Source organism: Hypanus sabinus, chromosome 4, assembly GCF_030144855.1.
Source record: "Hypanus sabinus isolate sHypSab1 chromosome 4, sHypSab1.hap1, whole genome shotgun sequence".
Taxonomy (NCBI): Eukaryota; Metazoa; Chordata; class Chondrichthyes; order Myliobatiformes; family Dasyatidae; genus Hypanus; species Hypanus sabinus.
In genome coordinates, this window is record NC_082709.1 from 164,907,681 (window position 1) to 164,925,233 (window position 17,553).

The 17,553-nt window shown below is 39.4% G+C and overlaps 1 protein-coding gene across 1 annotated transcript; it reads right to left on the reverse strand.

The window, feature by feature from the left end:
* Positions 1-219: 219 nt before the first annotated feature.
* Positions 220-16,151, reverse strand: cpox (coproporphyrinogen oxidase). Its single transcript, XM_059968676.1, has 7 exons — positions 15,633-16,151; positions 13,599-13,742; positions 11,779-11,889; positions 10,422-10,563; positions 7,218-7,436; positions 3,742-3,846; positions 220-1,087 (listed from the first exon to the last, which is right to left on the reverse strand). Exons 1-7 carry the CDS (start codon positions 16,084-16,086, stop codon positions 1,000-1,002), a joined length of 1,263 nt encoding a protein of 420 aa, XP_059824659.1. The 5' UTR covers positions 16,087-16,151; the 3' UTR covers positions 220-999.
* Positions 16,152-17,553: the final 1,402 nt, after the last annotated feature.

Sequence of the window (17,553 nt, forward strand, 5' to 3'; positions counted from 1 at the left end):
AAAGAAAAAGTTATCTTCCTACATTCTCTCAAAGAAAAATCAAAAATAGTAGAAAGAGCATACCACTGGAATTAGCCTTGAATCTGAGTAAAGAATCTCATTTCTAAGACTCATGAAAGACAAACTACAGGAAACCAGAGTGGCTCTTTATTGAAATCAGAGCATAAAGTATAATTGAATATCAAATTGCAATATTAATCTCAAATATTGAAACAATGATCATTCTTTATAAACTTTAATACTGTTGGTATATCATTTAAAAATCCCAACACCAGAAGGGAATATCAACAGTTCTGAAAAGTTACAGAACTAGAAAAAAAATAGGTACATGGGGATAGAAAAACATGATTTGGATGTTTTCCCTCACAGATAAATTTTGTTGTTTCATCAATTCCAAGATATAAAAACTTTGAAGCTCTATCTTATATTTACAACAAATACTTCTGCACCTGATTTTTTTCTAAATGTTTTTTTTAATACAAACTAGCAAAATCAACTCTGGAAAAGAGATTATTAAATCCCATTAACCATCCAAGATTATCATCACATTACATCCCATTGTTTATTTATAACAAACTTGACCTGTTTAATTAAAAAGTGCACAAGACTTGAAACATATATAACAAATTTTGAAAGGCTGCACATTTCATTTTAAATTAAGACAAAATTTATACTTTGCTCAGACCAACACTGAGATGTCTTTTGTTTCTCAATTATCTTAATGTAGCATCAAGTACATTGAAACTTTGACATCAACTCAATCTTATTTTTCACTCCATCTCCAATTTTAAAGGGTGTAGAATTGACAAAGGCAATACATATTTATACCCACTGCATTGGAACAGTTTATAAATAACTCATTCCTTCTTAAAAGCATTGCAGCATGTTGTCTTTGGGTGAGAAAAGCAATAGCCATTAGGTTTATATTTTAAAAAACAACGTAGCAGAAGAAAGACAAGCTCAGTCTTCAGCCTTCATGTTTAACCCTGTTTATCCACATTAATGAGCCCAGTCTTTGGGATTCTTCAATACCTCCAGTATTTCTGCCTCTTTGGTACCTTTGGCAGGATTATGCATGTATTCCCACCTGCACAACAAAACAAAGAACAGAATATGAATGTATGCCAGTCCTAACATCCATCTCTATTTTTAAAAAAGACAATGAGATTTTAATTAAATCTGCGTAACTGGCTGTCCTTGTACCAGTGGTTATACTTTCCTTATCTGCTAAATCTCGACTGTATTTTGTGTGCAGATCACTGGAAATGGAGTCTTCAAAATCATCAGTGAAATGGCTGAATGACCAGGACTGGGGACTGGTAACTGTGAAGTCTGAATAAGGAAACCAGTTTAGACTGGATAAGTTCAATGTTAAATAAAATACAGACAGGAGGGAAAATGAGGCTTCCTTATTGCCTTTTTTATGCCTACTATTTTGATGGGAATTTTGAGCCAATATTGCAAAAAGACTATTGGTATGGGAAAGAATAGATTCCAACTCAAAGTTATAAACTTATCCTCTAACTTCAGAGCTAAAATTTTACACAGTTTCATTAGGATGTTGTAACGTGTCTCCTAAATCCATTCCTTTACTATCAAATGTATGAATTTTAGAATCAAAGTGGTATGACTCAGGCTATTAATATATTATGTTTAACACTACCAAGAATGGGGATGAATTTCCAGAAAATTTTATTAATTTATATCCTTAGAGGTACAGTATAGGTCTTTCTGACCAGTTTAACCATAACTCAATCACAGTGCAATTAACAATGCCAATTAACCTGCCTGTTATGTCTTTGGACTGTTGCAGGAAGACCCAGGCATTCCATGGGATGGATGTACAAACTCCTTACAGAAGGTCCTGAAATAGAACTCCGAATACCAACACCCCGAGTTGTAATAGCATTGCATTAACCATGACCCTACCGAGGTGCCCATTTTCTTCTACTTCACCTTGATCACTATGTTTCAACAAAAAGCAATACATTTTTAATCACAAACAGGAAAATCTGAAGATGCTGGAAGTCCAAGTAATACACACAAAGTGCTGCAGGAACTCAGCAAGCCAGGCAGCATCTATGGATGAAGGGCCTCGGCCCAAAACGTCGACTGTTTACTCTTTTCCATAGATGCTGCCTGGCCTGCTGAGTTCCTCCAGCATTTTGTGTGTGTTGCATACATTTTTGATGTTTGTTTAGCATATAGTAATAACCAGCATTTCTGGATGCACACCTTTCTCTGGTTTGTTGTAATCCTTCTGAAATCTACCCTTTGGCCCAAGTTTCACATCATTTTCTGCTTGCACTCCCTAGACAGACTGATTTTATTGAATCTAAGCCCTGTCCATCACATAACTTTTATCTATATTCTTTCAAAGTTAGCGAGAATAGGTAAAAATTAATTTAGAAGATAAGGTATAAAATATCAAAAGCTGCAGGAAAGCAAGGCCGACCATTTGCTACTTTTTATTATAAACAGAAGAATGGTTACTTTCACAAATAGTACCCATTTGAACTATATAATGAAATACAGTTTGAGAATGTGGCTTTCAGATTTATAAATAACACCACCATCAGGGAAAAATAAGAATGTGAAATATATGACTACCATCACAACAGGTCACCAGCTGATGCCATTTCACTGGCTCTTCACTCAAACCTGGAACATCTGGACAGTGAAAATGCAAACATCAGGATGTCCTTTATTGATTACAGCTCGGCATTCAATACTATTATCCCCTCAGAACTAATCAACAAGCTCCAAAACCTCAGCCTTAATACCTTCTTATGCAACTGGATCCTTGATTTCCTCACTGACCCCAGTCAGTTCAGATTGGTTACATCTCCACTGTCACCGACAGCATGGATGCACCATAAGGTTGTGTGCTCGGCTCCCTGCTCTACTCGCTCTATACTTACGACTGTGAGGCCAAGCATAGCTCCAATGCCATATTTAAGTTTGCTGACTGTCACTGGCCAAGTCAAAGGCAATGACAAGCCAGCACATTGGATGGAGAGAGCTGATTATTGACTAAAGGAGAGGGAAACCGAAGGTCCATAAGCCAGCCCAGTCCATCACAGGTAAAGCCCTCCCCAACACTGAACACATCTACAAGGAAAGCTGTAGCAGGAAAACAGCAACCATTAATGACCCCCACCATCCAGGCTATGCTCTCTGCTTGCTGCTGCTATCAGGAAGGTACAGGAGCTTCAGGACTCACAAGACCAGGTTCAGAAACATTTAACTCTCTGGTCCTCAAACCAGCATGGATAATTTCACTCCACTTTACTCACCCTGACCCTGAGCTGTTCCCACAACCTATGGATTCTTCATCTCATGTTCTTAATACTTATTGATTATTTATTATTTTTATTTTTGTAGTTACACTTTGTTATCTTTTAATATTGATTGCTTGTCCATCTTTTGTGTGCGGTTTTTCATTGATCTCCGGGTAGCAAATGATGACATATGTACTTTGATAATAAATTTACTTTGAACTTTGAAATTTAACAAGAGGGTAAAACTAATACAGTTGTTCAAGTTCTACATTTATGTAATTCAAAAGAATTAAATTTCAAGAATCTTGAAGGATATGTTACTTCAAATAACAAGTACCAGCATAATTATACTCAATCCATCAAAGTCCTTGGTATAAGGTGTAGCAGAACAAAGCATTTTACACTAGTAGGTTAATGGACAAAGACAGTGAAAGAATTAGCATTTGTAATTAACCCTTACCTAGCAGTCAGTGGAAGAGACATCAAAATGCTTTCAATCCTGGATCCTGGAGTTGCCAGACCAAATTTTGTTCCTCTGTCATAAATTAGGTTGAATTCTACATATCTGAAAGAGATCACCAGGAAAGAACAAATGACAGCAGGTAGGAAAGCAGGAGGAAAATCTGAGGATACACTGTGGTAATTTTTCAATTTAGAGATACAGCACGGAACAGGCCCTTCCATCCCAATGAGTCACGCTACTCAGCAAACCATTTATTTAACACTAACCTAATCACAGGACAATTTACAATGACCAATTAACCTACTATGCAATAGGTCTTTGGACTGTAGGAGAAAACCAGAGCACCCAAAGGAAACACACAAGGTCACAGGGAGAACATACAAACTCCTTATGTTAGATTATACACAAACATAAATGCTCCTTGACCTGCAGAGTTCCACCAGCATTTTCTGTGTTCTGCAAAATCTGGTATGCTTTTGACTAAACATACAGTGCCACCTACTGGAACTCCTTTGCATCATTCCATTCTAGAGAAACATTTTGCTTTGCTTAAATTTTTACTTGCCACCTCTTCTTCCTGCTTATCCTTGTCCTTTCAGACATGGAAAAAAATGCAGAGGCACACAAAAGCTATTCACCTTCAAGTTCCTACTCTAATAATTTTAAGTTAAAAAAAGATAATTAAAGATTTACTTTATTTGTGATATGTACATCGATAAATCAAAATATACAGTGAAATGTGTCATTTGTGTCAACAACTAATACAGCATTCCCAGTAATTACTAACCCTAACCTGAACGTCTTTGGAATATGGGAGGAGAGCAGAACACCCAGAGGACACCCACATGGTCATAGGCAGAATGTACAAACTCCTTAAACAGCGGTGGGAATGAACCCCTACTCCTGATTGCTGGTGCTTCAAAGCATTATGCTAACCGCGCTGCCCCAACAATTTTTTTTAAAATTTCAAATACTCTGCATCAGCACAACCTCCAGTGAAGGCATTTAATAAGAATATCTCATGTAGATTGGGCCTAATGATTTCAGTGCACGACCTATTAGTTTCATATCAACCTGTGATAGAATAATCTAAATCTTGCTCAAGGAAGGACAGCCAAATTTTGCATCAAAAATAGCTGAGAAACACAATCAACACACACAAAATGCTGGTGGAACACAGCAGGCCAGGCAGCATCTATAAGGAGAAGCACTGTCAACATTTTGGGCACACAATCGTTTCGGGAAACACAAATGAAGCTTTTTTTGAAAAATATATATTTATTGCATTTCATATTCTTTCCCCGGTGAAAGCAGAGCTGCTGATTTGAAGGGCTAGCAATACTTTGACAACTCTCTAAATACCAGGAAATGGCAGATATTATCACTACATAGAAATGAGGATTGTGCCATCAAAGGATATGGAAACCTCATGGGAAAGCAGAACTGAGGCAAAGAATCAGTCATGGCTGAGGAGTTAAGAGAAGAAGGCACCATGTCACAATAAGGGATAAATAATTCAGGACTGAGGTGTGGAGAAATTAATTTGCTTAGTGGATGGTAAGTCACTGGAATTCTCTAACCTGGAATACAGACAGAGGCTCAGTTAATGTGGTGTGGGGCAGCATGATGCCTTCTCTTCATGCTGTTCTTATGCCTCTATAATCTTAAATTCCTAAATGCAACATTTCACTGTTCTACTCACAATTCAAAAGCAAAAATCATAAACAAAACAGGATGTTCTTCATTGATCAAATTTCCAGGTGCAAGGAGCATTACAAGGGGCACTAACACTTCTTGCAATTAATCAAACTTATAAAACCTTTAGACTAACTTCTGATTTATAGAAAGTGCCCCTTTAAATCAACACCTCTGCATCACAAAGCTGTCAAATTAACCAATCTCCCCAATCTACATGGGAAAATCTATGGCTACACTATAATTCTGTGGAACGTAAGGAAATTTCATAATGCTTATCCACTGCTATTCCTCCCGATTAAAATGGTTCATATCTTGTGGAAATGCACTTTGCCTTTGTCCTAAAAACTTTTTTGGCAAAACAAGCAGAATTGGAATACCATTACCCAAGAGAGTAGCTAAAAGGGGGAAGTTACATATTAGCATCTAGTTAAATAACTAATATAACCATCTACACATGCATTGCATCACAGACTTAAGAGCTTATGAATTATAATGATGCTACAAATCATATCCTGGCGGCACACAGGCACTAGTTGTTTTGCTTTCTCACACCTTCAGCAACCCGGGATTTAATCCCTCATTTCCTATGCTCTTTTTATGTAGCTTGCATTGATTTCCTCCAAGTGTTCTGGTGTTCCTCTCACATTCCAAAGACACATTGGTAGGTTATCTGGCTACTGTAATTTAACCCTGGCAGGAGATTCACGGGGGAGTTGATGGACAAGTGCAGAGTAGCTTATAGGAATGAAGAGTAATGTGACTAATGGGATTGATCTGTGAACAAGCACTGATTCACTGGGCCCAATGGCGGCTTCTTTGTCACAAGGAAAAAAAAAGTCCAAAGGGACATTACAGGCTGCAGATTGCAACGATAGTAGTTCAGAAGTAGTACATCCAGAAGTTTTGTAAACAGCCTGCTAAACTTCGCCATATATCACCAGTGCCATCTTGTATATTAATAAGAACATAATAATAATGAATGTCTAAAAATAAGAACATATTAAATTACTATTATATTAACTTCAGTGAAACAAAATGTGGTGAGTTATTTGCAGCTATTTAACAATTGCACACATTGATATTTTTGACTACAATAAAAGCTATAATAGGTTATTATATTGAATCATGGGTATGAATTACTATCATTTAAGAAAGTTATCAGATGGAATACTATCCTCACACCATGGCGAGTTTGTTTTCTGTAAAGAAAGATATGAGGACATTACTGAGAAAACCTCTCCCACAAAAAAATGACAGCAACTACTGGCATAGAATTGAAGATTGTAAACGTGCTGCTTATCATCAAGGCAGTTAAGTGTCAAAGCCAACACATTATTTTATTCCACAGAGCAAACATGAGGAAATCTGCAGATGCTGGAAATTCAAACAACAACACACACAAAATGCTGGTAGAACACAGCAGGCTAGGCAGCATTTTTAGGGAGAAGTGCTGTCAACGTTTAGGGCCAAGACCCTTAATTGCAGATCATGCAAAACTTGACTCAATTTTATGTTTGTGTTTAATATTAATAATCCACAGATTATTTGATATTAGTGTTTTTAGATCCTTATTATGTGCAAATTTGCCAATACGTTTATAATGTTACAATAATATTTCAAGAGAGCTTAATTAGGACTATATAAAGAACTGTATTAAAGAGAATTACAACTATCTTTTAATGGGGAAAGAATATAATTTTAAATTACCACAGAATGACCAGATTATCAGCTTCTGCAAGGTATTTTCCTTCTTTTAAGGATTTTGTTCAACATACCTGCCTCTGCGGAGCTGCTGCCATGCTTTCTCCTCCGGTGTAAAAGAGTCATAGAGGTGTTTCTTCACAATGGGAATATAGCAGGGAACCACTGCCTGAGCACAGCTACGTACAAATTTCAACAACTCATCCGCTGAGGGAGAATCCAAGTCGTCAAAAAATATGCCACCTACTCCCCTCCGCTCTCCACGATGCTTGATGACAAAATAATTATCACACCTGTATGTGGGAAAGTGGGAAGAAGGTGGTTACATATTGATATGACATTTCTAATTCCTTTCTCACTCATTTCTGCGATACCTAAACAATACAATAGTGTTGCATATGATAACATACACATTAACATAATTATAATTGTAATTCCTACCTTGGGACCAGAATTAGAGTGTAAAAACGATTATAGGGCTGGAAAAGATCACAAACTTCATAAGAATGGACTTACGCATTAAAAATGCAAAAACAAACACAAACAACCTGTAATGTAAGGGGTTTCGAATTACAATGAATTCCAATTAATTGGACCATTGGTTAGTTGGGGTAGCCGTTTATTTGGGACAACTCTTGAAGAACAAGAACTGAATTGAAAAAATAGCCAGGATTCCCTTCGTTTATTTGGAACACAATGCCACTTAATTGGAGCAGAAGACTATTGCTGAACAGTTTCTAACTAGCATCAATCACATGCAGTTGTGTGGCCGTTAGGCACTACGCTGTGCTTGGAGCGATCAGGTTTTAAAATAGCGTCAGTTGTGTGCGTTTGTGTTCAAAAAGCAGTGACTTTTGTTACTGGCAAGAAATAAGCAGTAAACAGTTCGGAATTGTTTTGCGGTTTCAAGTGTTCAGGTGCTAGAAATGCCTGGGAGTGAAAATTAAATGATTTCAATACTTCAACAAGTCAGCAATTATGATAACTGCTCTTGAAGATTTGAAGGATGCAATTGTCTACAGCATTGTATAAAGGCAGTCCATTATCTGCACTAGGGGTCTGCACTGATTTTGTTCATTTACAGTCAAAAGAACAGCAGATGAATTCATCTATTGATATTAGGAACTAACAGTTTTACAGTACTGTAGAAGTACTGTACCGGTAGTGGACTGAGTAATTCTATATTTCATTTAAATACATAAATTGTTACTCAGTTAAATGGTAGTTTGTCTGTTTTTTTAATATCATAACTATTTCCGTGACACTATGGCTAATTGGGGCAAATGCTTAATTGGGCCAAAACATACTCTACCTGATCTGTCCCAATTAATCAGAATCTACTGTATTACATATTGAATTAACAGCACTGAATGATACAGTACAAAGAGAACCTTCTAGAATACCGTCTATAAAATTGGTTCACACTGGGATGCAGCCTGCAAACTTTCATATGAAAGATCCAAGATATTGTTCCAGCAAATGTGACATTTATCTGACAAATTAAGGCAAATGATAAAACACCCCCAATATCAAATAATATGGACAGCTGCCAGAGTGAGTATTAGTAGACTGATACAAGAAGATAAAAGATCAGTGCTGAAGAGGGGTCGACTGTTTATTCTTTTCCATGGATGCTGCCCGACCTGCTGAGTTCCTCCATTATTTTGTGTGTGGTTAACTTGCAGTACAACTCAGTTATGATCACTTTTTCTAGAGATATAAAAACACTTTCTGCAAAATACAAAGCAAGCCTGTGCTCTTCTATATGCACATTCTTGTATAATTGCATTGGATGTCGTGCATTTCCAGCACAAAACAGGCATCCCAAATGGTGCTCTTCCTTAGACTTGAAAAACAAATGCAATCTCACCAAAATGTTTTAGGACAAGCATACAAGGTCAGTAGAGAAGAGCAAAGATACAGATGCTGAAATAGTCCACAATGGAAGAGTACAACAGTAACTAGTTCTTAATAATACCTTGCAGTTTTGGATATCTTCTTTACAGAAGTAAAAATTGTAGTGGAGAAAGAAAAAAGAAGATAAATCAAGGACAATTATGGAGGGAGCAATACTTTGGTTTGCTTGCATAAAATAGGGAAGATCTTTTCTTCAGCTAAGAGTATTAAATTATTTCTGTATATGAGAATATGTTCAAGTGCCAACTGCTAATGTAAAATGTTACCAATATCAAAGTTCATCAAAACAGAGTTGGTGTAACTTTACTATTGTTCTACTGAAGGAACTCAAACTTCAGAAAAATTAAAGATGAAAAGTGCACAATAACGTTTTAATGTATTTGACATCACATCATTAACTTCAAGATTGTACTCTCACAGACTAACTCACACACTACATGCTTAAATACAAACTTATACCATCACTAGGGTGAAATGAATGACATTACTGTGAATTCGGACATGATCAGCAAGGATGCTAGAAAATGATAACCTAACAACCAAAGACTGAGCAACGTAACACAGCCCCACATGGTTGAACATGATCAAAACGTGCAAACTCGGGAGCACTCAAACAATTGGATGCATAGGAAATCATACAGCTTGTTACTCATCCTCAGTAGTGAGGAAGGTATCAGTTTTAAACAGAACGACCCACCCTCTACAAATTAGCAAGCAACCGATAAGGACAGACCAACCAAGCCTTCTGTTTGCCCCTGATAATGGCCGCCTCGCCCAAAGACACTGTGACCGGCCTTCACATATAGAGTTCAGGCATAATCTTACAAATTCCAAAAACATTCAGTTATTTAGCTCTGTAACGACTCTGATCAATGTGTCCAGGTCAGAGAACTGCAGGCTTGATATACTAATCTGCATCTCCCTTACTGCTGACATTGCTTGTCTACTTGTTTTTCTTCTCAATGGCTTCCATTTCCCCTCCTCTTTTTTCCCTGTCTTTCAGCGCAAAGATTAACAAACCATTTGAACACTCCCAAAGCAGTTGAATATTTACCAACCCATCTATTATCTTCTACACTACACTACATCAAAGCTATTGATGAGCGATTTTGAAAATCACCCTACATCGACTTTAGTTAGAAATTTTTTTCCACAGCATGTTTCCATTCCAACAAAAAAAACTCAATATTTGTTAAGAAGGATATATTATCTATTTTACCAATCTTTTTTTTTAAAAAAAAGCTGGTTAATAAGCCTATATCGACTCTGCACTTAGAATTTTATGCAGCAAATTTCCAGTTAGACAAAAAACATTATTGTTTTGTTAAGAAGGATATGTTATCTATTATGTTATCACTCACCATTTTTTAAAAGCTGGATAATAACTTTTACCATGTTTGTCACAGGCCTCCTTCAGAGTTTTGTGGAAATGTATAGCGTCATCTTTATTCAGGTAAGTAGGGGTAAGGTCCGTTCCACCCCCAAACCACCATGTTTTTTGACCTAGCAGATGAAAATTTACAAAATCTAGTTGGTAGCCAACAGCAAGATATTTCATATTTGAACTATTGTTCACAAATTATAGTGGTGACTCTTTGCTCTTTAAATGGTTTTTCATACATCATGAGCCAAAACTGAACACTTTAAGCCCTACCACAAATATGCCAACAAGTAGAAGTTAAAGACTGATCAAAGACATCATCAGCAGTCCTCTTAGAAATGAATTACACGAACTACATGCTGAACTGGGTTTGTTTGTGTTTTTGGTGCTCACTCCAAAAAACGTTTACAAGGGAAGAAAATCACTGATTATGCTTAGAATGTCACCACATATTCCCCTCTGACAAATCATTAGCCTCACGTGACCCTGATCAGGCCCTAAGCAGGTGCTACACTGCCCAAGGGTGATCTGCAGCCTAGCGGAGGGAAAGAGCACCTTACACCTTTTTTGGTAGGGACGTGTCTCCATCCTGCCATCCTAATAAAGCATTTCAGATAAAATATTAACAGATACCATATAAAGAGAGCTTTTGGTACATTGGCCTTTATAAATCAAAGTATTGAGTATAAGAGTTGGAATGTTATGGTGAGGTTGTATAAGGCTTTGGTGAGGCTGAATTTGGAGTTTAGATGTGCAGTTTTGGTCACCAACTTACAGGAAGGATATTAATAAGGTTTAAAGAGCGCAGAGAAGGTTTACAAGGATGTTGCCGGGACTTGAGAAACTGAGTTACAGAGGAAGGTTGAATAGGTTAGGACTTTATTCCCTGGAGCATAGAAGAATGAGGGGAGACTTGATAGAGGTGTATAAAACTATGATGGGTATAGATATAGTGAATGCAAACAGGCTTTTTCCACTGAGGCTAGGGCAGAAAAAAACCACAGGACATGGGTTAAGCGTGAAGGGGGAAAAGTTTAAAGGGAACATTGGGGGGGGGGCTTCTTCACACAGAGAGTGGTGGGAGTGTGGAATGAGCTGCCAGATGAAGTGGTAAATGCGGGCTCACTTTTAACATTTAAGAAAAACTTGGACAGGTACGTGGCTGAGAGGTGTATTGGAGGGATATGGGCCAGGTGCAGGTCAGTGGGACTAGGCAGAAAAATGGTTCGGCACAGCCGAGAAGGGCCAAAAGGCCTGTTTCTGTGCTGTAATATTCTATGGTTCTAAATTAGCAATATACCATTGAATATATAGAATATTTTATTGTAGATAATTACCATCTCCTTCTTGAACTTCAAAATATCGGTAGTTGAAATGGATTGTTGGAATGTGAGGATTCTTGGGATGGATCACAGAGCTCACTCCCATGGCACAAAAGGGCAGTTTTCCTGCAAACCAAAGCATAACGTAACAAAAGGTGACCATTTACCTGTTTACAGAAAACTCAATTTTACACATTTATATCCTGCACCAAAGCCAAAAGGTCTAAGCTTATTAAAAAATCCTCTCATGGCACAGATGTTCCTCAAATCAAAGTAAGTAACAGAGGTATTGTGCTGTTAAGAATAGACAGTGGCAACTGGTCTGAAAATATCCTTCTGTAAATAGGCCTTGAGCTTTATCACAAAGAGGCCAGTGGTACAAAACAAGAACTCGAACTGTTGGTCCCCACCGCTGTGTCTACAAGGGGTGGTGCTGGAACCCTTGTGGTCTGTAATTTACATAAACAATTTGAATGTGAATGTACAAGGCATAGTTAGTAAGTTAGCAGATGTTACTAAAATAAGTGGAGTTGAAGATAATGTAGAAGGGTGTGGAAAATTACAGGGGGATCTTGAATAGCCAGGAAACTGGGCCGCAGATAGGCAAACAGCTTTCAATCCAGATAAATGTGAGGTATATTTTGAAAGATCCATTAATACTCAATTTGGAGACAACATGCCAAAGTACATAGCAAATCAATTTACCATATGGTTCCAAAACAAGAATAACAACCCTGGAAGTCAAAGAAAGGAAACATGCTGCAATTTATTTAGTTGCCGTGAATGAATTGTTTTGATAGCAAGATTTGTTACAATATTTAACATTTTTGTTTTGCTGGGGAAGGGGAAAATGCGGATGAGATGTGTGCATCAAAATTTTTGAAGTTATTTGCAGTTTTTCAATTCCAGTTGACTGGTTTGTATGCAAGAAGCTGCACAAAGTGTGAAGGACATCAAGAAAAATTGGCTTAAATGAAAAATAATTTTCAATGACTTGTTTGAAAGAAAATCTTAATTTTGGAGTAACATACAAAATGCTGGAGAAGTCAGCAAGTCAGGCAGCATCTGTGCAGAAGAATAACAAGCATTGTGTGTGATACTCTGTATTTTCAGCATCTGCAGAATCTCCTATGTTTATGCTCCAAAATGGAGACACTGATTTCACAGTATTAACATGCTGTACTTAAATTGGGAGGTTGAAGGCGCCCCAGATTGCAGATCTCAACCAGAGCTAGAGCACTCCAAATACCAGGTAAGTAAGGATGGAATTGTCAGAAAGTGCAAAAGTTCTGAATGATAGATCAGGTAGCAAGGACGCAAACCATAGAAGCATTGACAGAAGGGGATATGTGGTACATAGACCTCAGGAGCACTGTGGCTGAGGTTGGAGTTCAGGAGGAGAGATCAATGATTGGTGTGGCAGGGTAGCATAGTGTTTACACAACACTTTACAGTGCTAGCTGTAAGATTAGGGTCGATTCCTGTTGCTGTCTGTAAGGAGTTTGTATCCTCTCCGTGTCTTCTCTGGGTGCTCCGGTTTCCTCCCACATTCCAAAGATGCACAGTTAGGGTTAGTGAGTTGTGAGTATGCTATATTGGCACCAGAAGTGTAACGACATCTGTAGATTGCTCAGCACAATCCTCACTGATTTGATTTGATGCAAACAACACATTTTACTGTATGTTTCAATATACATTTGATTTAAATAAAGTTTTAATCTTGAAGGTCTTAGGAGTACAGTTGTAGCATTAGGGATGGAGTGCTGCCACAGGAATGGAGAAACTTTCATCACTTTGAGGTTATGTACAACTACTCGCTTTAACCCTTCCCTTACCATCTTTGAGCTTTAGTTCTTTTCCTCTGCTCCTCATCTGCTCTGCAGCTTCTTTTGAAAGATTGCCATATACCACAGAAACATTGACCCCGGCTTTCTCAAACACTTTCCCATCTTGAAGCACACAGCTTATACCACCACCACCTGCAATTATAAAGAATCACAATGAAATTAATTCAATCTCCAAGGTCATGCTTTTGTAATGAATACAAAGTACTTACATAGAACATTCACCCAAAATGATATTTTCATTTGTCTTTAAAAGGATTGTGGAAAACAACAGGTGTTTCTTCCTACAGTTGCTACTTTACCATAGCCTAGACTACAATGGTATGCTAATACAAAACATTGATTAGGCTATGGACATGTTGCACAACAAGAGGTACACTGTATTTGAAGAAAAGCACACAGAGCAAAGCTTCAAAATATGGAAATCAATTTTACATAAAGTGGCAATAAGGTCCCTCTATCCTGCTGTGTGGCACTAAAATTGTATGAATAATAAAAGCTGCTTTTATCATCTAAAATAAAAACAGAACTGCCAGAGGTACTCAGTATTTCCAGCACTCTAAAGAAAACCGTTTATTTAGAAGACTCTTGGCACCACTGAGTTACTAAACAATAAAAGAAGCAACAGCTAACAATTCCATGACAAAGCTGTCATCTTGTCACATATAATCATGGACAGCGGCGGTCAATTAAACAGCCGGTGAAAGCTAATTAAACAGCACATGAAAGTTCCTAGCCTCAACATTAGTGGGGACCACCATGACTACTAAAGACAATGGGAACTACTTTGAGCCAGTATCGTTGCCCATCCCAAGCTTTCTTCTGCGATCCACACCATTTCTGAAGATAGTAACACTAAAGCCAGCCAAATCCATGGGGAAACCAATATTCCAGCTATGGTAACGGAGTGCACGTACTTCTGACCTCTTCCGTTTCGGTATCCACCTTCTTAATCTCCGGTAGAGTAAAATAAAGGAGGAGCAAAATTCAACCATTTGGGCCCATTCCATGAATCAGATATGATCACGGATCAAGGAGGCAAAGACCTTCATTTCAGAATACTGGTCCCACCTTCTCCCCTATATTTTACTCTTTAGTAAATCAAACAGGTGATAGAATCGTTTAATTAATTGACCACCACTGCCTTCCGTGCTAGAAAATTATAGGTGTTCCCCACCACATAGCTGAAGAAAGCTTTCCTGATCTGAGTTCAGTGGCATATCCACATCCCTACACTGTTTCGGGATTCCCCAGCATCAGGTACTCGCTAATACCGAGGGAATTCTATAACGTTTTATGAGATGCTCTCTCATACTTTCAAACTCAACCAAACATCAGAGTAAGAGACTCAATCTCTCCTGGTAAGTCAGTCTAGTCACTCCGTAAATCAGCACAAAGACGAGAAAATCTGCAGATGCTGCCAATCCAAGCGACTGGCACAAAATGCTGGAGGAACTCAGCAGGCTCAGCCACATCAGTGGAAAAGAGGACAGTTGACGTTTCTGGCTGAGACCTTTTGTGAGGACAGAGGGTCCAGATGAAAGGTCTTAGCCGAAACGTCTACTGTCCCATTTCCCTCCACAGATGCTCCTCCGGCATTTTGTGAATCCCTCATGCTTCCCTGCATCCGCAGAATTTGGTACCCGATACCACGGGTCTGTACACTGCTGCAAGACGAACCCGCTCCAGTGAATTACATCGACTTGCAATGAAGCCCAGAATACACAAAAATGACAATTCAACGAGTGTGGCTCTATAAGTTGACCAAACATTTGTAGAAAGTGACTTGATGATCAGCTCTAGCATTACCCGCTTAAAACCGCAACTGAATGCAAAAATAAATCAAGACTACTCAAAATAGATTTAATATCCAAAAATCTTAAATATGTCAGCCAAAGAATAACATTTGTACGCTATATTCGCACACTGCCTTCGCAGTTTCGTTGACAACGGGCTACCCAACAACTTCCTCGGTTGTAGTTGAGGCGCATGATTATCAGCACGTAGATTTGAATTGTGAAATACCTTCTTCGCGGTGCCATCGGTCTACTTTGAACGCCTGACCGTCAACCTCAGCCAAGGCTTTGCAAACATCAGCCTGTACCTCCATGATCAGCAATTCCATCTGAGTCCTGATTTCACCCCTGTTTTCCAGCAGTTTGTTGATATCGGTCACCGGATCACACATGAAGCGGCTGCATTTCTGCAATATTTCATTCAGCGCTGGCTGGCCGCCGCTGGGCGGGCTTTCGGAAGCCATCAGAGCCGGCTTGCGAGCGACCGCAAAGCCGGCGACCGTCGCCCCGACCAGGGCAGCGGTGCCCGCCAGGAACCTCCTGCGCAAACCGCCGGCCCGTGGGGCCGCGCCGGAGGAGCGACGGAAGCCGGCAATCGCGCCGCGGCGTTGCGGAGAGAGAGCCGCGCTGCCGCCTGCCAGCAGGGAGCGGCGCAACGCCAACAGAGCCAGGGGCTGAGACATGGCGGAGCAGCTCCCGACCGGGCCCGTCTTCCCACTCCCAACGGCGACCCGTCCCCCTGAGTGGAGGGGGCGGGGACCGCACCGCGGGGCTTTCTGGGATTTGTAGTTTACACACACACACACACACACACACACACACACACACACACACACACACACACACACACACACACTGTCACAATGCAAATAATCAACAACTAGTAAAGATGCTGGGAATATCAAATAGAAACTGATAATGCAAGAAGGAAGGTAGAGTATGAAATAATGTTTTAAATTGAAGACACTTCATCAGAAGGCCTAGAAAGTCAAAACACTACGAGTCCTCCTCCTGCTCCCTCTTCCTTTTCTTCCATGATCTTCTATCCTCTCCCTTCTCTAGCCCCTTATCACTTTCTCCAATCATCCTTCCCTCTCCCAGTTTCATCTACCACCTACCACCATATGCTTCTTCCCTTCCCCCTACCTTCTTGCTCTAGCTTCTCATCTTTTTTTCCAGTCCTGATGAAGGGTCTTGGCCCGAAACATCAACTGTTTAGGCTTTTCCATAGAACCTGTCTGGCCTGCTGTTGCTTCGATTTCCAGCATTTGCAGATTTTCTCGTCTTTATTCTATGGGTTCTCCTTGGTGCCATAAATGTGCCCATACAGGCAACATGGAATCACACAATTCATAAACGCAACAGGTTTTGCAGATGTTCAAAATCAGGAGCAACACACATCAGATCACACAGCATCTATCGAGAGGAATGAACAGTCGATGTTTCGGGCCAAGGTATTTCATCAGGACTGATGAATGCGATTGTACAATTTGTTTTCTCATGCTACTGAAAGAGGGTAATGCATGATTTCCTCTTCATTAATTAGTTGAGGAATGGCAGGAGGTGCTCTTGCTCTCAGTTGGTCTGATGCCTTGAAACTTCATGAAGTCAGGAGTAGACGAAGAGGACTCACGAGCTTCATGTGGTTGATCCATACTGTCCCACACCTGCGGAACGGGATGTAACCAAAGATCGTGTTCATTTATTGAGATTCTGGCCCTTCGAGTCATGCCATACAGCAACCCCCAATACAGCCCTCGCCTGATTAAGGGACAATTTACAATGACTAATTAACTTACCAAGTGGTACATCTTGGGACTATGGAAGGAAACCAGAGCACACCTGGAGGAAATCCATGCGGTCATGGGGCGAACGTACAAATTCCTGACAGACAGCAGTGGGAAATGAACCCAGGTCACCAGTACTGTAAAGAGTTATGCTAAACACTATTCTACCATGTTGCCCCACTGACAGAGGTGGGAATCGAAACCCCAATCTCACCGCTGTAAAGTGTTGTGCTTTGGAGGGCTTTGGCTCTGGGGATTTTGAAGAGTCTTAAAAGTAAGCTGATTCAGGGACTCTCCAACATTGGAAAACCAGGACTGCAGCTCCCCTATTCAAGAAAGGAGGGAGGGAGAAAGCTGAAAACT

Coding starts and splice junctions, on each gene's coding strand:
- cpox (XM_059968676.1), bottom strand. CDS start 16,086: ATGTCTCAGCCCCTGGCTCTGTTGGCGTTGCGCCGCTCCCTGCTGGCA. Junction 3,847..7,217: donor CAGCAGCTCCGCAGAGGCAG/GTATGTTGAACA, acceptor GATCTCTTTCAG/ATATGTAGAATTCAACCTAA. Junction 1,088..3,741: donor TCTCTTCCACTGACTGCTAG/GTAAGGGTTAAT, acceptor TTTGTTGTGCAG/GTGGGAATACATGCATAATC.